This window comes from Vombatus ursinus, unplaced genomic scaffold (genome assembly GCF_900497805.2).
Source record: "Vombatus ursinus unplaced genomic scaffold, bare-nosed wombat genome assembly UNPS02010394.1, whole genome shotgun sequence".
NCBI lineage: Eukaryota > Metazoa > Chordata > Mammalia > Diprotodontia > Vombatidae > Vombatus > Vombatus ursinus.
Window position 1 is genome coordinate 8226160 of NW_020950172.1, and position 24950 is coordinate 8251109.

The window sequence follows — 24950 nt, forward strand, 5'->3', positions numbered from 1 at the left end:
CTCTCTCTCTCTCTCTCTCTCTCTCTCTCTCTCTCTCTCTCTCTCTCTCTCTCTCACACACACACACATGAGCATGTGCACACACACATATGGAGAAAAGTGGCAGCACAACAAAGGAAGTGGAAGAAAAGTGTTACCCATGAGGAGGCGCCGTTTCACCCGCTTGTCCACATCAGCTACTGACGTGGTATTGAACTCAGTACTCTCAATTGCAGCCTCATCCTTCTCTAAAACACAAGTAAGGGACAAATACGGAGCAGTTGGTTAATGAGAAGCCCAGTTTTCCACTGCCTAAGACAGTTTCTTGGCCTTGACCAACCAAAACCAAGAAGTCAGTCATGAGAGCACTGAACCCCTGCAAGGGGACAAATCCCCTTTGAGATTGTTTTAAAGGCTGAAGGGAAGGAGAAGTGAAGGGGAGAAAGAAAGGACGAGAAATGAAGGCACAAACTGAGGGATAGGCACACATAAAACAAGCCGAGGTGGAATAGGGCCCAAGTGCTCCAGAGAGATATGAATGCAACAGGAATTCAAAAGCAAGCCTTTGGAGGAAACCAGTGGGGACAGAAAATAAGGATCCCCCCTGGCAAGGTTGGCACAGGCTGAGGAGAGACAGAGCAGAGGATCCGGTGATGGGAGGGCATGGGTCTGGCACACAATGACATAAAGTTGTGTCAAACACGCATGCAGATTAAACAAACAAAACAGACATACAAACAAAAACCAATCCTCTCATGCTCTCACTCTCTGTGTCTCACACACACGCGCACACATGCACACCCAACCAAAACCGATACCAATTGGGGCAGCGCTGGTTGCCTGGTTGTCTCTAGGACACTACGAGCTACACATTCATGGAGACGAGGGAAGACGTGGTGGTTTAGTGATTCTGGGAGCGTGCGGCATGCAGTGAAGAGCTGAGAGAGAAGCTCATTCCTGGGAGACAGGGCTTTGGGGCAGGATGGAGAAGCTTCCCAGAGGATCACGGGAAAGGTTAGTTGAGCTGCCTTCCTTTGCTAGGTTAGATATACATGGAAACAGTCATTCCCAGGGTAGGAAAGAAGGGAAAAAAGAATGATCAGTAAGCAAAAGAAATGGAAAGGCTTCTCATCCAGGCAAACCCAGAGGGAAGCGGCAGCTGGGTAAATAAAATGATTTGAGGGAGGGGGGGGCAGGGAAAGTTACTTTAAAAAACAAATCTAAGTGGGGACTTTCACATGCAGCAAACATTTAAAAAAAAAAAAGAAGAATAAAAGAAAAAAGGAGAAAGAAAAGGAGGGGCAGGATAAGTCAGCTGAACAAAGACAAAATGTGTTAGACAAAGGGCCAGAGTCTTCCTCTGGCACTGCAGATGTTTGCGTTCCCGCAGCGATGCCCAGAATCCGCAGCGCTGAAGACAGCAAACAGTGAGGCGTGGAGATGGAGAGAGGAGGCTGAGGTGGGGGGCAGATGGAGATCGGTGGCAACACGACATTGCACTGGGTCAGTTGTAATGAGAGGGTCAGAAACAGGTTCTAGATGGGATCAGGCTGCAATAGAGGCTTACATTTGTTTGTTTTGTTTTGTTTTGTTTTGTTTTGGCTCTTGGAAAAAATTAATAACGTACGTCAGTTCTCAGACAAGACAGGCAATCAGGAACCATCACCAGAAAGCAGGGATAATGGAGTAGAAGTATTCTCCAAGAAGATACTACACAGAAGGGCAGAGTGAGGATGGGTCTTAGGGGTGGGAGGCAGGGAGCAGCACGAGCAGTACTGTGGGCTTTCCATCACTGGACTAAAGGTTGTAGCGTGGCACCAGCCTCTTCCCTTTCCGTGGCACCCATGTGCCTACAGGAGGGCTGGCACAGGTTTGCCATATTTCCCACAAGAGGGAGCACAGAGGCCTTTGAGTCACCCCCAACCTTCCTGTCAGGCATGCTTTGGGATCCCCTGTTGCAGCCCTTTTTCAGTGACTAAAGAGCACCCCCAATAGACAGCACAGAGGCCCAAATAAGAACTGGCACCTCTTTCCCCCATCAATCTGAACTTAGCTTTGGTTCTCTAATGTTAGGGAGGAAGAGAGAGAGGAAGTTTTGGAAATGTAATTGAACTTTGAAAATCCTGTTTTTCATATTTAAGAATTCCATTATTTTCAAATAAAAGAGGTTTAGTCATATTGTGAAACCAGTAAGAATATTCAGGCTCTGGCTCAGGAATGTGCGTCAGGAGGAAAGAGATTACAGACTGTAAAAATAAAAAATTAAAAGCAATTTTGTGCAAGAAATTCAGCATTATGCAAATGAAACCTCTTTTGTAGAAGCAAATTCACATGATTGAAAATCCATGGGGGAAGGGGAGGGGAGGGGAGGGGAAGGGTAGCATCACATTCTCTTTATTGGCTGGGAAATGAGAAATAATATCAGTGCCCCCTCTTCCTCCCTCTCCCAGCCAAACACCTGTCTGACATCATCAGTAGGCCTTCTCCCATTTCTTTGATAAAGTTTACCTTTTGACTGATACCTAGGAAAACACCACAGGCATAGGATGGCCAATTTAAAAATAGACTAGTTCCATTTTGTCTTCTTAAATGGACAAGTTGCTAAAAGGATCCCTTTCCAAATTTCCCAAGATGAATGAAGAACACAAAGCCAGTTACAAGTGACATCTTTAGACACATCATACAAACCACTTTCACCATGACTTGAATACCATTTTGGACTATGATCAATGTCTAGGACATTCATTATTGGGCTCTTAGCTATTTAAAACATTATAGCAGCATGTAACATGCAACAGATGAGCAGATCCTAAGAATGGATCCAGCTATGCACTTAAGGAATTAAAATGCCCAATGAATTCTTTGCTTTGAGCTCTCAAGTGACATTAATAAAAGCAGTATGGAATGGTTCCCACCCTCAGCAATGCGGGTGTGTGCCACCGAACATAATAGCCAAGCACTTATCTAGTTATTTCCCTTTGAAGATTTGGTATCAACTAATTGCTACTGGCACATTGCACTTGATTGAATCCCTTCCTTATGCCCAGTGATTTGGATCTCACTAGGGTGGAAAGGAGTTACACTCTTCTATTAGTGGCAGTGTAACAACATTGGCTTCAAATTGTGTTCTACTTACCAATGCATGTCCGGCCATCGGAGTGGAGGGCATACTTCTGATGACAGCCACATACAGGCCCCGTATCAGTGTCATCACAGGTGTGCTGGCAGCCTCCGTTTCCATAGTTACAGGTTACTAGTTATACCCAAAATGTACGTGTGTATATAAACAGAATGATAACAAAAAAGATTAGTTTGCGTTTTTGTTTGTCTTGTGTTGTTGTTATTATTATTATTATTACTATTATTATTTTATGGTCTTTCAAAGCAAAAGATAATTAACATTGTGAAGATTCATTCTTGGTTCGATTAATATCACCGTCTTTTTTCATTTCTCTGACCTCTTGTCAGCTGTATATTTTTAAAGAAAATCTCTGAGGCTCTTCTTTTATTAAGAAATTGGGATGGGGCATGATTGAATAACTTTTGCTTGCCCCACCCTCCCTAAGACCTTTGAAAATACTGCTGCCTCATTAGGGGGAAAAACAGCTCTTCCCATCTCTAGAACATGTTGGAATGGAAGGAATGAATGGCCTGCCAGTGAGAGTTAGATTTCCCAGTTCACACCGAGACTTCTTTTCTTTCCTGATGACCTCCTTCTATGTTTGAAGAAGAACAGATCTAAGTCATAACAACCCAAATGTTAGTTCTGAAATCTAGTGCAGCTGAAGGCAATTCCACCTAGAGCTCTGGAATGTTCTTATAATGTGTCATGCTTAAGACACACACCATATGATACTGTTATGCATGGATTGAAATATTCCAAGAAATAGATAGTAAAAGTCTATTAATTTGGACTAGCTGTGAGTGGAGGGCACAGGCAGTGTGATCTGGTAAAAAGTCTCCCTTTTGGTTTGTTCTTAAAGAAATGCATTTTTATATATATTGAGTTCCAAAGAGAGACAAAAGTATGCATCTATAGCAAACAGAACTAGGATAAGAGAGTATTTCTTAACAGCATTCCTTAAGGGATCAACTTTAATTGACAGATAACAATTATTTGTAATTAGCATATTGCTCATTTGTTTGAGGCTGATGCTTCTAGAGTGGCATAAGGATGCTTCAAAATAATTTGTCTTCTTGAGTAACTTAAATCTTCCTTCTTCCCTCCTCCATTTCCTGCAGACATTTTGCCCCTTAGTCTTGATTTGCTTGGTCCGCCCTTTCCTGATGGGAAAGTAGAAAGATAACCCTAGTCCCTATCCCAGTAACCATCATTCCAGATCATTGGCATTTGAATTGACTAAGTTTTATCTGATAAATCAGTTAACTTTTTTAACTACTCAGAATTTTGTTAGGTTGTCTATCAGAGAAGAATAATTTAGGGAATCTTAGATCAGGATTTGGGTGGGCATTATTTCCACTGACTGAAAAAAATGAATGAAATTGTACATTTCATCAGGAAAAAAAAATCATGAGTGTCTGAGTCTATCATAATGCTCAAGGTCAAGTTTCATGAAGTAAGAAAAGAATGGCTCAGAAAAAAAGGAATTACTTCTCCTTTACTCTTCCATGCTTCCCTGAGGTGCCCACAGCATACCAGTTGTGCCATGAATATGACTTGTCATGGTCTCCAGCTCTTTTATGGAGCAGACCAGTTCCTGGTTTGGCCTGCCCTCTAGGTTAGACAAAATCATGGGGTGGGGTTCTTCAGTCTAGAGAACCAAATTCCAAAGCCAAACTCTTTGAAAGGTAAATAGGAAACCAACCCAATGGCTGGAGAATTATTGTTTGAATAACAAGGGCTTTGGTCTTTCCCTTCACTGTCTGTCTTTCCACCTGATGGGTGGAGCTGATTGGTTGCGTGCTTAACCAGGAAGTAGCCTGGCAAACCCCGGGGGCTTCAGAAATCCTCTCCCAGGGAAAGGGACGTCATTGTTGGCTTGCCACCAGGTGTTTTCTGGGCCCAGGAAAAATCCAAGTACCTTCTGCATAATTTAGGGCTTTGAACGGGGATGGCGAGCAAGGCTCTAGAATGCTGCCAATGGGGCTTTCAGTGCCTCTTCTCTTTCCCATATGTGCACAGTAAGGGAATGCAGATTTGCAGAAAGAACTAACTTAACTAAGGACTGTTGACTCCTTTTGCAACAGTTTCACCTTCCCTCCCTCCCATAGAATCTAAGCTTTATATTAAGTGCCTACTATGTGCCTGCTATCTAGGGCTATGCCTGGTGTTGACTTCCCTGTCTACATATGTTTCCCTCAGTAGAATGCAAGCTCTTTGAGGGTAGAAACTTTTCTTTTTGTTTTTCTGTGTCCAGTGCCTAGCACAAGGCCTGCCACGTAGTAGGCACTTAATATGTGCTTGTTGAATAGCACTAAATGAATTGGGTGATTCGACAGCCTGCCCAGGCCTCCCACAGGGTCTCTGCTCTTCCTTCAGGCCTGAGGAACTTTTCTCCCACATTGCTTTGCTATGCAGAGAGCTGTGGTTTGTACCACAAATGCTACACGTGGTCTTACCGAACTCCCTTGAAATTCAAGCTGTTATAATTCAGAGAGTACCTTACACGGTGTCCTCCTCAGCAGCCCCAAAGGGCCCCTAAAGGGTTACCAATTAGAAGTCAGGGTACTCGATCTTTGGGGATAAACAGGTTGTAGCTATTGGGGGGGAAACTCTCATGAGGCATCCACCTTTCTCAATTTCTTAGGCAGCCTGAAGGTAACATACGAATGTCAGGAGAGCCTGAGCTGGGCTGATGCCTGTGTGACACAGCAGTGCGATTCTGAGGAGCCTAATTACTTGAGTGGCTTCCTTTCCCCTCTGTTTTTGTGTTCTCCTTTATTGTGTATGTCTCTGGGGAGCGTCTTACGCAGCCACTTGGCTATGCTGAGTATGGAGCCATCTTGTAGATACAGAGAAAACCAAAGGGGCAGGCAATGTTGCTTCTCTGTTCCAAGGTCAATGGTAGCTTCATCCCTGATACCACCTTTTAAACCCTTTCCTCTTTTGCCCTGCCCTCTTTTTTTCAGGTTGTTAGAAACCCTTATAGTCAGTAGTTTTAGGTTCCTGACAGATTAGTTAAGAGTGAGGGTCAGAAGATCATAGGAGGTGTGCCCTGAAACCACACAGACACTGACCTGCACCTGTCAACTGCCTTCACTAGTGGATTCATTACTGATGAGACCTCCATAGCAATGGCATAGCTCCAGAAGCCTCTGCTTCTCCAAATTTGGCCCAGTACTCTACCAGTAAAGGGCCAATTCAGGCTCAGGACGCTTAAGGTGAGGAGGAGGAGAGGGATATAATATCTTTGTTTGCACTGGAATTTGACTAATGTGCATCATAAATAATTAAGAAAATGTACCCCTAGATTCTCATAGCTCCAGGCTAATGGAGACCAGAAAGGGGCTATAAATGTAAAGTCTCATCTTCTGGACCCAGCTTTGGGCAGTGGAATATCATAGAGGCCTCTAATGATCTCGAGAGACCGTGGGAAATTCTCCTCGCCCCTGTTTTCATAACTCATTTTAGTTCATTGTAACTGGGGGAAAAATGAGTACGTGTGATTCCGCCTTTTTAATAGGGGGGAAGACAGTCAGGATATGATCACTGGGATTCTAGAAAGGTTGAGAAACGCTCTCTTTGGAATGTGCCTGAACAATGCAGGCATCAACCCCTCCTAGGAAACTGTGAATCTTCCTTATTCTTTGGTTCTCCAGAGGACTCCTCAGGGCCAAATGGCACGTTCTAGAGGAATAAAAGCCTCATTTAAAGAATGTCCAGAGCCAAAATGACTTGCATTGAGGCTTAAGCTTTGCTACTTCTGCTCCACAGAGTGCCTGTTCAGTGATTTTCTCAGACGTTTCGTGTCTCATTGCTTTCAAACAGCAAAGGGAAGTTAAATGGTGCCACGTTTCTTGGGAGAGAATCATCTACAGCTGGAAGGCTGTCCAGTAAATCGAATGGTGGGCCAGAGGAGCAAGTATCCACTTTGCAAAATGCATTTTCAAAGCTGGAAGATAAATTGAATAAGGATGAATAATTTACAACTCCTTATAGATGTGTGACAGTGTTTACCTATGGGGGATGGGAAGGTAACGGCTCTGGCCAAGATTTCTCTCTGTCCTGCTGGGGCTACGTGCAGCTAGCACACACAAACAAGGAGCCAGGCTTTTCCTTCTGATGTTTGCCAGCCAGCCAGCATCACAGTTTCAGTGGAGAAAATTGTATATTTGGTGGAGAGAGAGAGGAGTTGAGTCACTGCAGAACGTGGTGGCCGCAGGGGCCCGATGTTCCTAAGTATCTGCTGGTGTGTTCCCCTTATGCTGTGAGCATTCCTTCGGGGAACCTTTTGTGCTGGGCTGTGCTGCCAGGTTCCTCAAGGTCTGGGACCAGGATGACAATAAAAGGACTTCTCAGTGGGAGTCTGTGTCACAAGATGAACGACAGAGCTTCTGAACCATCGTTTCCTTTTCCTTACAGTTTGTCTGTGGCAGAGGCGGGGGGAGGGGCCTTGGCTGAGGGCCTTAAAGATACATGGGAAGGGTATCCCACCTGATGGAGATGAGCTGACCTCAAGCCAGCACACCCATTAACCAAGAAGAGGTTCCCACAAGGGAATGGAACTGGAAGACCGTCCTTCCTGATCATTTTTTGCCAGATTGCAGAGAAAGCTTTTGGTAGATGGGCCTGAGCAAGAAACATCCTTATCGCTCTATATTCTTTAGCTTGGCCATCTCCCATGAGGTACTATTCCAGGGCTTCATCATGTTCAAGGTAGCCCTGGGATCTAGAAGTCTATCCTAGGGAAACCCTTGAGCTGATGGGTTATTCCAGGCTGGAAGGACTTTGAAATCTGTCTAGCAGTGATGGACTGTAGGCCTGCCCCACTAGGCCAAGTGTAGCTAAGGTCAGAGAGGCAGAGCCTCACTAGATTGGACTCAGGATGGTCACAGCTCTCAGAGGCCATCTACGGACAGTGGGTGGGGATAAATCGTGATCTACGGCCGTGAGAACAGGACCAACACTGAGGAAATCCTGGGTCCTGGAACATCAAAGTCCTAGCACTTCATGGCCTAAGATAAGAAGCTTTATCTAGCAGCCTTTCCAGCCAGACATCTGGAGGCAGAGTGTGGGACATTTCAGAGGCACACAAAGGCCAATTGAATGGGTGTCCTCAGGCTTGTGTTTCCCCTTGCTCTCAAACCCAAACAGGGACAGTGGAAGACCACGTTAAAAGGCGAGGTAACTTCAGTGGGGTGAGTTCTGTGTTGTGCTTGGCCTATTCATTTTACTTGAGGGTTTCCTGGTCTGTGCTCCAATATCATTAATTCCCAAGGACCAATAGGAGCTCTGGAGATACAGATGACAAGTCCAGGTCAAACTGTTGCTGCTTTATGCCCTTTGCTTTTCATGTCTTCTTATTAACATGTATATCCCACACCCTTTTCTTTCAGCCTGGCTCTATGTGTAGAGATATCAGCTCATCTGGATCCCAGGTTTCATAGTCTCCTGTGGGAGTACCCTTCATAAGGGAAAACCTTAGCCCAGGGTCATTTCCTACTTTGGGAGGACTTGGGTGGAAAATCTCTGTCTAGAAAAGAGACACTCTGGTGTGCTGCATTCCTGCTCCCAGGGACAGATTTTGGTTGTTTCCAGGGAAAAGGAAATGGGGAAGTAGCCCCTCAAAAGAGCAGGAACCAAAGACTTTACGGCCTGACCCTTGGAACATCTGCCTACCCCATTTGTTGTCAGGCTCCAAGTCACCCCTACCCCAAGGCTAGCTGATGATCTTGGTCTCTGGAAAACAATGGCAGTGTGAACAAAGCAACACAGAAATACTTTTCTTTGGCAAAGCAGACAGGTTGGGGGGCATTTGACACATCAGTCTCCATCTACCTACGTGTGCAGTCCCTCTGGTTTTTGGCAAGTTCAAAGCCAGGCCTACATTCACAGGCAACCCCACCTTTGGGCGTCTCCCGGCAGATATGTGCGCACCCATGATCTTTGTTCATACAGTTCATACCCTCTGAAAAGAGAGAGAGAGGAAGAGAGAGAGAGAGGGAGGGGGGAGGAGAGAAAAACAAAATTGGGCTGAAAAGATGTTGCCAATTAAATTTAATCAATGACATGGTCTTATTATTCTACCATCTGCAGAAGTCCTCCCCCTTGCCCCCTACCCTCCTGCCCTCCAGCACTGACGATGTCTCTGTTAATGGGTAAATTGTCATCACAACTGGAACTTATAGTCAATTTGGCTTCTCTCTCAGTAATACTGTGGCACCCACTGAGATCCATTGTCGTGTCTTTTTGGCCCTGTGCATCAAGTCCACGGGCCTCATTTTGGTGAATTGTGTTTATCTCCATGATTTAAACTTTTGGGGACAGAATGTAAGACCAGATGAAGATAACATGGGAAGTTTCAAAAGGGGTCAGGAGACATTATATTTTAGCCCATTGGCCATGCACGTTTAAGTCATTGAAATCGGTCTCCTTTCTGCACACATCAGGTGCTAATACTATACTAGGAAGAAAAGGGTGCACAGTCTTGGCACAGTGACCAGCTTGCAGGGTGCCACGCCCATCTGTAGTGTTGGGCCCCAAGTGGCTTCCTGGGTCAAATGTCTTCTAAGTTCACTGCTCTTCAGCACCAAGGGCAGCTGCTGCTCAGGCTTCAGAGGGGTGGGGCTGCACTGGCTTCTGTCAAAGGGATTTTCCAGCTCTCCTGTGTTGCCTGGCCCTGGAGATCTCAAGACCTTATTTCAACCTCGGCTTCTGCTCTGTGCCCAGTTCTTGTTCTACCTGACTGGGGCTCCATATTTAGTTGGATCTTGCCTTTCTGATAGTCATGACTGTTTCTGGCTAACAGAACTCATGTGAAGCTGTGGTGCAGAACCCTAACTCTCATTATCAGGAAGAGCACTGGGTCAAGTCATGCCTGTCACCAGCTTGCTGCGTGACCTCACCCTCTTGAGAGCTTGAGTTTTCTTATCTTTAAAACAAGAAGGTTGGACTAGATATCTTTAAAGCTCCTTAGAGCTGTGCCATCCTGTGCTTTTATCTGCTTGGCTCCTTTCCTGTACCCTCCTACTCCTTGGCTTTCTTGTTCTATTGACCTGGCTGCCTCTTCGTCCTCCTCCTCAGTCTTGTTAATATGCTGTCATTAACTGTGAACACCCTCCTAGGTTCTAGCATCCTTGCTCCAGTATGTTGTCCTCACCCTAATAGTGGCTCCACCCTTCTTGTTGGGTCTCGAGTTCTCCCAATGCTTGTTCCTAATTCTCTAGCCCTTGTGGTTCAGTTTAACCTTTGAAGGAAGCTTGGGTGCTATGTCATGCAAGTGGATAGAACACAAGATTTGAAGCCAGAGGACCTGGGGTTGAATCTATCTGAATTTACAACTTGCTCCCTGTGGGACTTTAGGCAAATCACTTAAACCCTTGGGAGCTCATTTTCTCCATATGTAAAACGACAGTATTGGGCCAGCTGATCTCAAAGGTTCCTTCCAGCCTCTATGTTCCTAAGTATTTACATTTGTTCACAATGTGCATAGTCCTTGGAACTCAGCTAATGAATCTGGTACTGGGCTGTGATTGTAATGGGAAGGCATTTGACTGCCTTGGGCTAGTGGGGGAAGGGGAAAGGGAGGAGCAGGCAATTGATCTCTAAGGGGTCTTGCAGATTTATACCCTGTCCCTTCAACCAAAGTCACGGCACTGGGGGAAGCAGATCAGTCATTAACTATTACCCCAGCCGCCTCAGTGGAACAATAATGCAATCAACGTTCTGTTATGTGTGTGTAGCTTATGTGCAGCAACATTGGCTTTCCTTTGTCACCCTAGAAACTTCTGGGCTGTGGCTGCCCTGCTATGGTGTGGTTTGGGAGGCCTAAGCAAAACTAAGTGAAGGAGGGAAATCTTGCTTTTCTTTGTTCCTTCTGGGGAAAAAGCCTTCCAGACAGAAATGCAGCCTGGTGTGTGTGCGTGTGTGTGTGTGTGTGTGTGTGTGTGTGTGTGTGTGTGAGAAGAGCATTGGCCTCTACAGTCAGAGGACCTGGATTTGAACTCTGCCCCCTTACTGTCTGTTACCTTGGGCAAGTCTCCCCTCACTCTGATCCTGTCCTTTCTCCCCAGTAAAATGACAGCCCTGACTTGTGTGATCACCCACTGTTTTGGATTTTCTGTGTTCTAGTTCCCTTCCCCTAGCATGAACAATGAGGGATAATCCTGATCAAGACCAAGCGGCCAGGACAGTGTTCAGAACCTGGCCGGAGTTGGCAGCCCAGCGGCTTGTGGCTTTCCTATTCCAGTAAGTTCCTCACTTTAGGTTACTGAGCTCTCCTGCCTCTGCTGGGAAGAGGCCCCCCATTGCCCTTCTATTCAAGCAGCTAGCTTGAACCTCAGTCCTAACACTGTGTGGGTCTCCATTGCGTCTTGTTCCAAAGAGGAAAAGCTGCATAGCAAGGGCCGACGGTACAGTGAGGGAGAGCTTTCTCGTCCCAGCAGCCTCACCGTGGAAGCCTTGTAAGGCGGGAGTGTTCAAGCAGAGGCTAAACAGGCGCCCATTAGAGATTCTTAGAGGATGGTCATCTAGCTCAGCCCCTACTTGAAAAGGAATCCACCCAACAGTCTCTCCAAAAAGTTGTCTCCAAGACAACTAATGAAGGGGAACTCACTACCTCCTACTTTGGGAGGGCTGTAATGTACATCCAAGGCGATGGGCATTTTCATGATCTTACCAAATAGAAGCACGTTTTCCCTTACATTGAGATTAAATCTGCCCCTGCAAGTTCTACCCCCTTGCTCCAATTCTGTCTTTTGGGAATAGGCAAAATGGGTCTAATCCCTCATTCACATGGCCAGCCCTCAAATGCTTGAGAAAACAGTAGCCATCATGTTTCCCTTAAGCTTTCTGGTCCTGAGGCCAAACATCCCTGGTTCCTTCAAGTGACTGTTCCCCCTCATCATATTTCCCTGTTTCTGTCAAGGGCATCATCATTCTTCCAGGTTCCTATGACTTTAGCATTCTTCTTGACTTCTGACTCTCCCTTAGCCCACAAATCCAATCACTCGCCACGTTTCCGGCTCCACGATGTTTCTCGCCACCGGCCCCTTCTCACTGCTCACCCAACACCCGCCTTGTTTCCTCATCACCTCTTGCCTACACTGCTGCGCCAGCCTCTTCATTTGTCTCTCCCCATTCCAGTGTCTCTTCCATGCAGGTGACAAAGTGATGTCCTTGGGGCACAGATCTGACCGTCTCACTCCTCTACTCACGAATGCCAGCAGCTCCTTATTGCTTCTGGAACAGAATCTAAACCCTGTCTTTGAAAGCACTTTATATCCCGACCTCAGCCTAATCTTTCCCACCATGTTCTACTTGACTCCCCTTTCTGCGCTCTGTGGTCCGACCGAATTGCCCTCCTGACACGTGGTGCTCTGTTTCCTGCTTTCATCCTTTTGCACTGGCTGTCCTCATGCCTGGCACTCATTCTCTCCTCACCGCCACCTCATAGACTTCCTCCAAGGCTCAGCCTTCCCTGATTACCCTAACTCCTCACAATATTCTTATAGAAGTGCATGTTATCTTTCTTGGCAGAATGTGAACTCCTTGAGAATGGGGACTGCTTCTGTTTTTGTCTTCACATCCTTATCACCTCACACTATTTCTGGCACGTGCCTGTTAATTGCGTGGTGGTGTCCAGTCGTTCCACTGTCCTGCTTGCCTACCCGTGGGTGCTCTGGGGCAGCTTGTTGCTCTACTTCTCCAAAATGAAAATGGTATTCTGGCCATTAAACTGCCCAGAGTGTAGGTCAGTGGGAGTATCACTGTCCAAATGCTGTCCTGGGCACCTCGACTCTCTTAACGTAGCCTTGGATATCATTGGCTCTCTTGGCTGCCACACCATACTGTTGACCCCTGGCCCACCCTTCAACTTTGAGCCTGCAGGTTCTATGACTGTTTCAGATAACTATTCCTATTTTCTACTTCCCCAAATGTGGGACTAGCCTCTCAGCACATGGCCCCCAGCCTAGGGTAAAGAAGGTCACCGATATAAATTGCTCAGTAGTTCTAGTCGGAAACCCGAATGTTAGACTCTTCCAACATGACTTACTTACCTTCCTGGGTTGGCCATTGTGTATCCCTTGTACTGACTAAATAGAACTGCTCAACAGCCAAGCTTAGGCTGAAATGGGAGCAAGAGTGCCTTGGGTGTTTATTGGTCAAAAGAGCAAGCATTTTAGGGAGACAGATTAATGCAGAGTGAGCTAAACCAAGCAATACTAGTCCGGGAAGGGGAGATGGCACCGCTATCATTTGACAGCCTTCAGAAAACTGCTTATTGTATTCTTATTCTTCCCAGCCCTTGAGGCACCAGAACAGAGGATGGTGCCAAAGGAACATCCCAAGATGCATTTTTAAGAAATAAGCTTTTGGGGAATGTTATTCACTTTGAATTCTAGTGCACATATGCCACACTAATAGAAAGTCGATGGGAAGAAACTTGACCTCCCAGACTTGCCTAGTGTTCTTTGCTCTGATTTCACAACAAACTCCAGATATGACCTTTCCTTCGAGATGAGAAGGAACCTTTTGACACTGAGCACTCGAGGTCACAAGGCAAATGAGAGATCAGAAATGGAAGTCACCAGGATCTGTGATCCATGTGGGCTTTCAGTGGTGAGGAGCATGCCATGGGGAGAGACAACATCTAGTTCTATTCAGTTCAGTCCACTCCACTCCAGTGGGATGAAGAGCTGTAACTAGGTCAGGGAGACCAGGACTTTTTTGGTCTTTGGGCTTCTGGGATTGAACTTAGAGAAGACCGATAGCACTTTCAATCCTTTAGTAGCTTGGGTACAATAAAGCTTGACATTCAGTGACTATAATTAGTTCAGCCAGGATGCTACCAGATGGCAGTCTGGGGTACCCTCTACCCTTCACTGGACTCTCTTCCTACCACCCACCCCTATCACATGCAGAGACCTTGTCTGTGGCAGATTCCCACTGGTGTCCCTGACATGTCCACCCCTTACCCCTCCTTACACAAATGGTGATCTCCTGCCTTCCCTTGAACCTGAGGTATACTTGGTGTGGTTTGTGGTACCTGGCCCAGTATAAGCACTACTAGTTAGGGCTCTGGTGTGGTGTCCTGGAGGAGGCAAAGACTTTGCAGTCAGAGTCTCTGGGTTTGATTCCTGGTTTTACAAGTTACCTGATCATGGCAAATCCCCTCCCTCTCTGGGCTTTAGTTTCCTCATTTGAAATAATTATTGTTGACATTTACATATATGGCATTTTAAAGTTCACTAAACCTATATGATCCCCTATATGAACTTATTTGATAACCCTGAGAGGTAAGAAGTACAGGCGTCATTCCCCCCACTTTAGAGCTGAGCCCATTGACTGTTCTAGACGGGGCTCAGTGCTCTACTCCCGGCCATTCTAACAGGGGGTGGCAGAGGCTGGATTTTAACCTAGGGTTTGTCAGTCAGTTAGTCCACGACACTAACAGTCTGGAGCCCTTCACATACACCATGATCCCTGAACTAAATAAGCCTCAGTTCTAGCTCTCAATCCGAGGATCCTGTGAAAGATAACCCTCCCCCACTGCAGGGAAGACATCTCATTCTCTTGAATGCTTATTGACTCCAAAAAGAGAAAGGCAGTTAGGTGGTGGGATTAGAATGAGCACACTTTTTTGAGGCAGAAAAGAAGGGCTGGAGAGCAGGGAGGAAAGTATTCATTCCATGAAGGAGAAGTGATCAATTGATTTTAATGGGTAAATAATCATCAGCTGCCTTCAATGTAGAAAGTGCCGTGCCAGTTCTTAGGGCAAAACCAAAGATAAAGGAGATACAGGCCCTCCCCTCGAAGGATTTAGGATCCAATGCCTGGAGCTGTGGAATGTGACCCATGCATCAAAGGGAACGTGATCATTTCAAAGAAGAGGTGCAAACAGAGCTCCTGTTTCTACAGCACATTAAGGATTTACAAAGCACATTCATCACAACAGTGGGGAGCAGGAGGGGGACATTATCATTGTTATTCCACTTCATGGATAAGGAGACTGAGTCTTAGAGTAGTCCGGGGGGGTGCCTAAGGCATTGAAAAAGTACAGGGTGCTTGGGGGGGCACAGGAGAGCCCAAGAAGGACTGAATCCCCTGCATGCTCAAAGCTCCTCTAGGAAACTTCTATCCAGTCAGGGCTGCAAGAAGCAGAAAGGACGGACCATGGGCTGGCCATACCCTAGCCGTAGTGGTATGGCTACCGAAGCTGTTGCCTTTAGACATTATTGGTTAACAGTGAAAAAGCAGCTAGCTCAGGGAAGCCTTTAGCAAGTGAATAAGGGCACCGCTAGAGCTGCCTGGTTCCCATGGGAACTGGCTTCTCTTCCCATGCTCTGATGAGTAGAGCGTGCACACCAGACACTATCGGGAGATGCTGTTGGATCAAAAAGGTGGGTCTGGTTTGTTGAGGACCTTATTGCCAACCTGAGGAGTTTGGACCTGACATGGTAGGAACCAAGGGATGGGGGTGGGGCAACATCCTGTGACTACAAGGTTCTTACGGCTTCTGACACAGGCTGCTCAAGAGAACAGGGAGGGAACCTGTTGTATAAGATACTGAACTTGTGACATGTGGTCATCACTCCTGGCCCTTTGGTGTGTGCTAAATCCAGGGTTTCTGGGAAGCATTCCCTGTTCTCCCCAGTCAGAATGGTCTTGACCTTCCCATCCCTCGCCTAAAGAGAGGCAGGGCACTCACTTGGCATCTTGGAAAGAGCACCAGGACGGAGGTGGAAGCCCTAACCCTTAGTTGTGTGACTGTGACCCCTGTATGGCCAGCCGTCACGGGCTAGCTCCCACTGGAGATCTTCGAGCCAAGGATGGATGACTACTTGTGGGGGAGGTCATAGAGGAAGGTTCTTTCAGGTTGGACTATCTGGCCACCAAGGTCTCTTCCAAGGCCCCTGAAATCCTGTGACCCAGCAATTCATACTAACGATGGTCATTCTTGTAGCAACAGCAATGACAGCAACTGATATTTTTATGGGACTTAAGGTTTGCAAAGTACCTTACATAGACAACAGGAGCTAGAAGGAGTCATGGAGCTTCCTCACTTTACAGGTGAAGAAACTTGAGGTCCAGAGAGAGGTGCTGACTTGCCCAGGGTCACACAGCTAGTATGGATCTGAGCAAGGGTTCGACCCAGCTCTTCCTCACCCCAAGTGCAGCTCACCATCCATGCTGCCATCCACAATCTCACTTGATCACCACAACCACCACATGAGTTAGGTGGTATGGGTATTGTTCCCATTTGATAGATGAGGAGATAGAAGCTGAGATAAGCATCTGAGATGGGATTTGAGCCAAGGCCTTCCTATCTCCAAGTCCAGGTCTTGCCTCTGCTAGCTACTTATTCTCACAAATGACACAATTCTCCAGGGATCTACCTGATATAGGGGAACACAATCACAGATGCATGGCGAGCTCTCCCCAGGGATCAAGACTCCCCAGTTCTACCACAGACAGATCTCCCTGGGCTTTCTCCTGCCTTCCACAACCACCACAGGGTCTAACACCAGCCCCTGTGTTCCGACTTTCTTTGCTTTGATAAGATGCCTCATGGTAGCCTCGGGAGGAAGAAGGCTCTTAGCAGGAACAGCTACCTCTCTGCCCTCACAGATCCATTACCCTGCCTGCAGGGCAAAATGGATTTCATGGAAGATTTCTGAAAAAAACTAAGAGATGAGGTGAGGAGGAAGTCCAGAACACCAGGACAATATTCATTCAAACTACACCTAAAAGAATATTTTGCAGCTAAATAAAATAGTTGCCCCTTTCTCCCCACAAGGCACCTGGGTGGTGTGCTCTGTGTTCATTTTCTTTGCCCAGGATGACAACTGAATTCAGCAAACACACCTTTGGAAAGGGTGTTTCCTGATGTATCTTGGTCCAAACCCATTTATTACCTGGGCCTCCCCACTTAAAGGTCCAGGGCTGTTTTTACATCCCAGGTGAATCCATTTGAGATATTCAGCTGTTTGGAGGGCAGTGTGTCTGAAGGCAATCCCTGGCTCAGCGGCAGAAGATCCAGATTAGGGGAGTTCAGAACGCTTCATGGAGACGTAGGACATAGGTTTGAGACCTGACTCTGCCTCATCACTTCACTTGGTATAATGGAAAGGACGCTGAAGTTTGGCAGAGGATGGGGGCTCCAGTCCTGTCTTTGCCATTCACTAAGTAGCCTCTTGGGCTGCTCACTTCCCCAGGGTCCCCTCTAGTTTCTTCATCTATTAAATAATTGGGTTAGAATAGACAATGCCTGGTTCCTTCTAGGTCTAATTGCTGTGATTGTCTCTGACCTCAGTTTCCTTATCTATTAAATGAGAGCTTTGGAGTGGATGATTTTGAAGTTTCCCTCCAGCTGTGAATCATGTCTTAGTCTGGGCTTATTCAGAAACATTCTCTGGGACCTTGGATAAACTTCCTCCCCTCTCTGGGCCTCCTGGAAAACGGAGAGATCCTACTAGATGTTCCCTGTGCTTCCTGCCAGCTCAGACACCCTTGGCTTTAAGGATTAGGAAAGGTGAAAGACATTTGACTTATAAATCAAAAAATTTCCTAAAAAGTGACACATGGTTCTGAGAAGGAAATGTGATCTTCAGCTGGATTGGAGGGCACAGCAGAAGCATTTTGTTCCCTTACAAACCCCATGAGCAGGGGCCCCGGCCAAAGGAACGTGTCTGGCTGCAAGAAGCAGTCAGGGTAGAACATACGGAGCCTGGGGGTACAAGTGGGTGAGAGGTCATAAATTGCAGCCGATGGAATTGGCCTCACAGGCATCGGGTGGTCCTCCTCTCTGTCTTCTCCCTTTGGGCAGAGCCGAGCTGGGCTTTTTGATCAAGCCACAAGGGACGCTTGAGGGGGTGGTTTCCCTGTTCCTTGTGCTCCTCCTAAGTCCCCAGAACTCAATGGTGGGGTGGACAGAGGGAGGGGGATATACTTCTGTTTTTGGCTGTGGCCGCTGGTAGAGGCTCAGCCAGATGCTTGAAATGGAAATAAATAATAGCAGCAAATTGGCAAAATGTCACAGACTCTCGAGAAGGAAGTTTCAGCTAGGCTTTGTGGTAGTGGGCAAACAGCCCTGGACCCCAAGGCAGAGAGCTGGGGTTTGAGGACTGGTTCTGGTACTTCCTAACTACGTGATCTGGAACAGTTCAATCACAGTGAGGGATAGTGGAAAAGGGGTGACTGTGGAGTCAGAGGACCTGGGTTTAAAGCCTGTTTCTACTGCCTCCTACCTGTGGGAACCTGAACACTTCACTGATCCTCCCTGGGCCCCACTCTCTTCATCTGCTAAAAAACAAAACAGAAAACCAAGAAGGCTTGGAGAGATGCCCTTTGAAGACCACCAGCAGCTCCCGAGACACCGAGGCCATAAGGGGCCTCTGTTCTCAAGAAGTTTACATTTAAACTGGTGACTAAAGACAAGACGGTTTGAGAAGAGAGCAGTCACCCCTGCTGGGGGTGGGTGGGTCTGGGAGAGTTGGGGAGCGAGAGTCATCACCCCCTCTCTCTGGTCCTCAGTTTCCTCATCAATAAAGAGGGGCATTGCATTAGGTGACCCCTAGGTTTCCTCCTTTAAAATGGGGCTAAGAATCCCTGTTTTAACTGAGCTGAAAACACAATGGGGTGAAAGCAAGTTGTGAACATAATTCTTAGGCTTTAATCAAGTAATATCATTATCATGGTCATTAGCCAAATCACTTATGAAAATATGAATTTGAGACCTTCCTTCAGGCTAACCTTTATCTTCATTTCAGCTCTTTAGGCCCGGTCTTGCCTCATTCTGAGCCCTGCCTCCACCCTATCCTACAGGACAAGTGAGGTTAGAAATCATCGATTGTAGAGCTCTCCGAGACCCAGGTAGGAGAAGCTTCTAAGAAGCAGAAGCCGGGGGCTGACCTTGTCCCATTTCATATTTTTATTAGTTAGTTGACTTATGGAATAAATGGCATGCCTCATCAAGTTGGCAGATGACCTTAAGCTGAGGGATAGTTGTTGTGTAGGATGACAGAAGAAGGATCCAAAGTTACTGACAGACTTGAATAATAGGCTGAATCTATGTGGGGATGGGTAGAAGGGAGAGGTCAGAGTAAAGGATGACTGAGATGATGACCCTGGGTGAGGATTTGGGAGATGGTGGTACCTCTAGCTAGAGTAGGGAGCTTTGGAGAACAGGTAAGATGAGAAATATGGAAAAGCTAATGAAATATTCCAGTGGGTTGCCAGCAAGTAATTGATGTCATGGGACTAGAATCCAGGATGGACTAGGGCTAGCTTTGTAGATGTGGTAATTATCTATGGAGACACAGGAATATAATATATAGGACCTGACAAGATTATGGAAAGGGGAAGACAGAGAACAAGACAGAGACAGAATGAGAGAGAGGGAAAAACAGAGGGGAGAAAGGGAAGGGGAAGGAGAGAGATAAGTGAGAGAAGGGAGGAGTAAGAGAGAGAATGAGAGAGAAGACAGAAAGATGGGGGAGAGAGGGGGAGTGACAGAAAGGAGACAAGTAGACAGACAGACAGACCTTGCTGGGGTTGAGCCTCTCAATTCAATTTCACAGGCATTTTTAAGCTTTGTAAGTATATGGAAGTAAGGTGGCCAGGTGGTGCAGTGGTTAGAGCACCAGACCTGGAGTCAGGAAAACTCATCTTCTTGAGGTCAAATCTGGCCTCAGATACTTACTAGCAGGGCAAGTCACTTCATCCTGTCTGCCTCAGTTTCCTCATCTGTCACATGAGTCGGGGAAGGAAGTGGCAAACCACTCCAGTATCTCTGCCAAGAAAACCCTGGGTCACAAAGAGTCAGACACACCTGAACAACAGCAGAGCACATAGTAAAGTGCAAGGCTGCAAGCTAGGGACCTGTTCAAAGATCAGGGCAAAAGAATCCTTCCCTTAAGTAATTGATATTCCATTGATGGACACCCACACACGTAGGGGCAGAAGGGGGCCAAAGAACCGAAGGGAATGAGCAAAAAGGAATCAGACAGGTATGAAAACCAGGACCGAATCTGAGGGGAGAAATGGTCTTTATAGGGAGGGGTAATAAACAAGGTGAAAAACCGCAGTGTGGTCAAGCAGGCCAAGGACTGAGAACCAGTCACTGGATCTGGCCGTGAAACAACTGGTGCTGATCTTAGCGAGATCAGCGAAGGTCAAGGAGGAGGCCTCAGACCAGTTAAACCAGGCAGAGTGCAAAGGGACGAGGAACGAGGACTGTTTGGGATGAGGATGCAAGAGCAGCAAAAGTCGACCTTTCCTTCCAGGAGTCTGGCTGCAGAAGGGAGTCAGGCTCTAGGATAATGGCCTGAGAGGATGGCAGGGTCAACCAAAGTATTCTTAAGGATGTTTGCAAATAGAAGAAAGCAAAGAATGAAGATAGGAGATCATCGGAGGAAACTCCGGGAGGAGAGAGGACAGGTAGCCCTGACGAAAGAAGGGTCATCAACAATCTTTTGGGATGCTGGGACAGGCGTCCCAGAGAAGACGAGAAAAGAAGATTAGTAAAACATGGAGGGAAGGCGGGGCGCCCGCCTGGTGGCCTCTAAGTCCATCCAGAAGGAACAGAAGATTGCTGGGCAGCAGGGAGGGTCAAAGACTGGTGAGGAACCACCTTCCTCTACAATGCTCATCTCTGCAGCCATGAGGATTCCGTTCAGCTCTGACCCCATCATTTGAAGAAGAGCACCGGCAAATTAGTGCCCAGGGTGTCCACAAGCGGACGAGTGGGGGACTGGAGACCAGGCCGTAGGAGGAATGATTAGTCTGGCATTACACGCTAGTAGGCCAGGAGTCAGGGGAGGCAGACAGTGGAGCGGCAGCGTTAAGAAACAAAACAACAGAAATGCTTCATAACAATTAGAGCTATCCAAAAATAGAACAGCCAAGTGAGTGAGTTCCCATCATTAGAGATCGGCAGGTTGGGGTAGAGGAGTTGTAGAGGGGATTCCTGTTCAGACAGAGTTAGACCAGATGCCTCCTGAGGACGGTTCTTTGGTTTTCCAGACTCTAAAGCTCAATTTAGGGGTCATCCAACTGCAGCCAGGCATGTCCCTTTTGTGACCCCAAGAAGGGCTAAGCCAATTCTGTTAGGAAAGAGATCTCATTTCATGCAGTAACCTTAGGGATGGTTCAGTTTTGCTCCCAGGCACATTCTGGATGGCTTTAGAGAAAAAGACTATTTTTTTTCCCCGGGCCCTAAAACAGCTCGCTTTGTGTTTGAGCTGAAGAGTGTCAGCAAAACCCCAGCAGGCTGTGATCATGGAAGATGTAATTTCCCTCTCTCTGCCTCCAGGGTTGGCGGTGCGGATTGCCTCCCTGCAGCGCTGGGGGTGGATGACCAGTGATTAGCGCGCAGACCTGCCCATTTGCTGGCCACGCTCTAATGGTCTGCCGAGATGCGTTCTGCTCACTTCCCCCTTATTAGACAATTATCTAACTCAGATCCAGCACAATCCATGAGGAGGTCCAGGCAACCGCTGCCGCCACCTCGGCTCTTCTCCCGAGGGCGTCTCCTCCACCCCCGTGCATTAGAGGCAGGAGCTGTTGCTGAGTGTGTCGATGCCCACGGCCCCACCCCAAGCACGCTCTGCTTATCCAGGCAGTGGATTCCAAGGCCATAGATGAAGACCTTGGTGCTCATCCTCATCTTTATAGATGAGGAAACTGAGGCCCAGAGATGGGAAGGGACTCGTTCAAGGTCATCTGGGGACAAATGGCAACATCCTCTGCTCTCAGTCCATCGTGCTTTCCTCTGCACCAACCTGCCTCTAGAGAGTGAACTTGGGATCAGCTAGACTTGTCCAAATACTGGGTGGGACTGCGGGTTCCTGGAGGGCAGGGCAAGGCCTTTATTGCCTTTCTTTGGGTCTCCACTTAGCACAGTGTCTTGCTCAAGAGAGGTGCTTCATAAATGCTTGTTGACCAACTGTGACCATGAGAAAATGAGTTCCAGTACCCTCGTTTGTGAAAAATGGAAAATCATTTATACTATTCCTTCCCCAACCCATCCCCCACCAGGATTGTTGTGAGGAGCGTGCTTAATAAACCTTAAGGAACTATAAAAATTAGAGCTTTTATTATTATTCCACAAGATCACCATTTAAGAGCATCCTTGAAATTACATGGTCGGAGGGATATGGCTGATGGCTTTCTCCTCAGTGCTACATGTGTTCTAGGTCCCACCCTATTATCACTAGGTGGGCCACATTCCTTATTGTGGTTTAATTTGGAAGTCTAGAGCTTGTATTTGGGGCAAGACCAGAGGAACAAAGATCTGGACTCCTAAATCTTGAAGTTCTCTAGTCCATGGTGGAGGCCAAAGAAGGACAAAACAAGATTGTCACAGTGAGTTGTACTAGCAATTGACATGGTAATCACTGGAGAAGTGTGGTTAGAAAGAGGGAGCCGGTCTGAGAGCCAGTATTGTGCAATTCTCTGCAAATAGCTCCTTCAACCACCCCAGCATCTAATAATACCAATGCTAGATGTTTGAGCGTGCCCTGAAATGCTGATGTTCTCCAAATGTTCACAAACACAGAGAAGGGCAGGCAGGGACTTATCCAAGGTCAGCAGCCCAGGATTAAAACCTCACTGTTCAAAGCCCCCATTTAGTATTTGTTCCACTAACTAGTCCTGACTCCATTATTATTAAGGGAAAAAAACTCAACTTCTAAACCCAGTGTTCCTTTTGGTCCTAGGGCAGAAGGGTGCTTTAAAATGCTTCTCAATTCTTGACCTGTCAGCACATGATAATTCATCCTGAGTCTCTACTTGGCTCAATCCAATTTTAACCAAGTTAACAAATCATCTCTTTCTTTCTGCTCTTCTGCCGAACACACTCCCATTACTTAAGAAGCTCTTTGCTCTTAATTAGGTTTGCTTGTGTTTTCTCAGCAGCACTCTAGACAGATAATATCTTTCTTCCATTTCAGGCTTAAAGTTTCTCCTCTCTCTGCTGTCACAGTGCCATTTTAAGGAAGTCTGTTCTACAAAATCCAATTTATAAGACCCATAAGTCAGGAGATGATGATTTACATCGCAAAAACAATTCTCATTTTACCAAAGAATTCATTCCCAGAAACATTTACATGGACCTCACAGTACCCTGTTGAAATAGCATTTCTAACTTGATAGAAAGGTTCAGGAAAGGACCTGTGAAAGTACCTACAATTGTAAAATCATAGAATGGCAGTTGTTCAAAGGCACCTTAGAACAAAGGATGTCATGTCTGGGGGGCACTCTGGAATGTCCAATATCCATTGGCTGCATCGGAAGCTCCAGGATCATAGAGCTATGAAAGGCCTTTGCCATCACTTGGTCTGGCTTCTTGGAGTCACAAATGAGAATACTAAGGCTCAGAGACATTGGCCAAGGTGCCTCGTACACAAGTGGTAAGTGCTCGAGATGTGTGGCCCCAAGTTCAGTGCTCTGGAGGTGCACACGGCATGTTGGAGCCAGGGGCTCTTTAGAAGAGCGGATAAACCACACCTTAGCTTACAGGGACCAGAGAAACTTTTCCCTGCTCCACTATCTCATGTCTACCTTCTCTGAACTCTGTGGTCCTTTCTGCTCTTGACTTGACCCTCCTCTAGTCGAGAGGTTCGGCCCACACAGCTCTTCCTTGACATCCTTGAGACAGCCACTGCACGGTATGGAGCAGAGAACAGGTTTGAATTGCGACTCTGCTAGTGACCAGCTCTACGACCTTGGCAGGCCCCATCCCTTGTCTAGGCCTCACTTTCATTGTGGGACCTCGATAGGTGTGGGGCTGCACAGAATCTTAGAGGCAGTGGGGTCCTGGCTCTGGGATTGGAGTGCCTGGTTTCGAATACTTGGTGCCTGTGTGGCCTTGGGCTAAGTCACTTAGCTTCTCTGGGTCTCGGTTTCTTTCTTTGTAAAATGACCCCTTCCGGCTCCAAGTCCCGTGATCACCTGGGGGACCAACCTAGAATGAAGCCAATGCCATCTTTGAAATGATAACATGTCAATGTGAAACCTTGCCTGGAATTCCTCGAGACCCGGCTGCAGATCACTTTGAGCAGCTCACTCTAGGACAATTCGCTTTGGTCTAGCTGAGAGGAGCGGGGCTTCTAGGGGGCAGAGGGTCTAGTTTCTCCCTCTGTCCCACAAAGTTCAGAAGTTCACCAAACTCCAGGGACTTTCTGTGACCCCTCGGCTCAGACTCCTCTGCTTTCAGTTAAAGCCCTCCACAGCCTGGTTGTAATTTAGGTTTCTGGCCTTGCTCCCCATTACTTCCCCTCCTGATTTTCTACAGTCCAGAGAAACTGGTGTTGCTGAGCTCCGGTGTGAAGCTGCAGCTCTCCTCCCTGAGCCCGCCCTGACTCTGGCCCAGGCAGGAAGGCCCTACCTTTGCTCTGGGAAATCTGTCCTGGCTGTCACCCTCCTCTTTCTGGGGTGAACATACTTATGTTCATGTGTTGTCTCCCAGACAGACCACTAGCTCCTGTGAAATCCTCAACTTTGGATACGCAGAGCCTACCCAGTGGCTGGCACACAGTGAGTGCCTAAGAAACGATCATTGGTTGAACATGGCTTCAGAGGCAAACCTGAGCCTGGGGAAGCACCCTCCCTCACCTGGCTGTGCAGGGGCCCCAGGCTCTCCCTGGGGGCTTGTGTTTATTTTTCCTGTGGTTTGTGTCTAGAGGTTTTAGGGATTTATTAGAACCAGGGTCAGGGGGCAAGTGAAAGGTCACAGGGCAGGAGTCAAGTGACAGGCTGAAGAGGAAAGAGGCTGCCCCTGGAAGAGTCCCTTTTTCCTATTGTTTGGACGGACACCTAGTTTCCAGTTAGGACCCACTGTCAGATGGAG

At 47.1% G+C, this 24950-nt stretch overlaps 1 protein-coding gene across 1 annotated transcript in view; it reads right to left on the minus strand.

Annotated features, from left to right (window-relative positions):
• Positions 1–24950, minus strand: part of SCUBE1 (signal peptide, CUB domain and EGF like domain containing 1) — a 244095-nt gene that overhangs the window by 78173 nt on the left and 140972 nt on the right. Inside the window, exons 5-7 of the mRNA XM_027854371.1 lie at positions 8943–9068; positions 3116–3232; positions 138–227 (exon numbers count right to left, since the gene is read on the minus strand). Coding sequence (XP_027710172.1) covers positions 138–227; positions 3116–3232; positions 8943–9068 — 333 coding nt within the window. The remainder of the gene's footprint in view (positions 1–137; positions 228–3115; positions 3233–8942; positions 9069–24950) is intronic.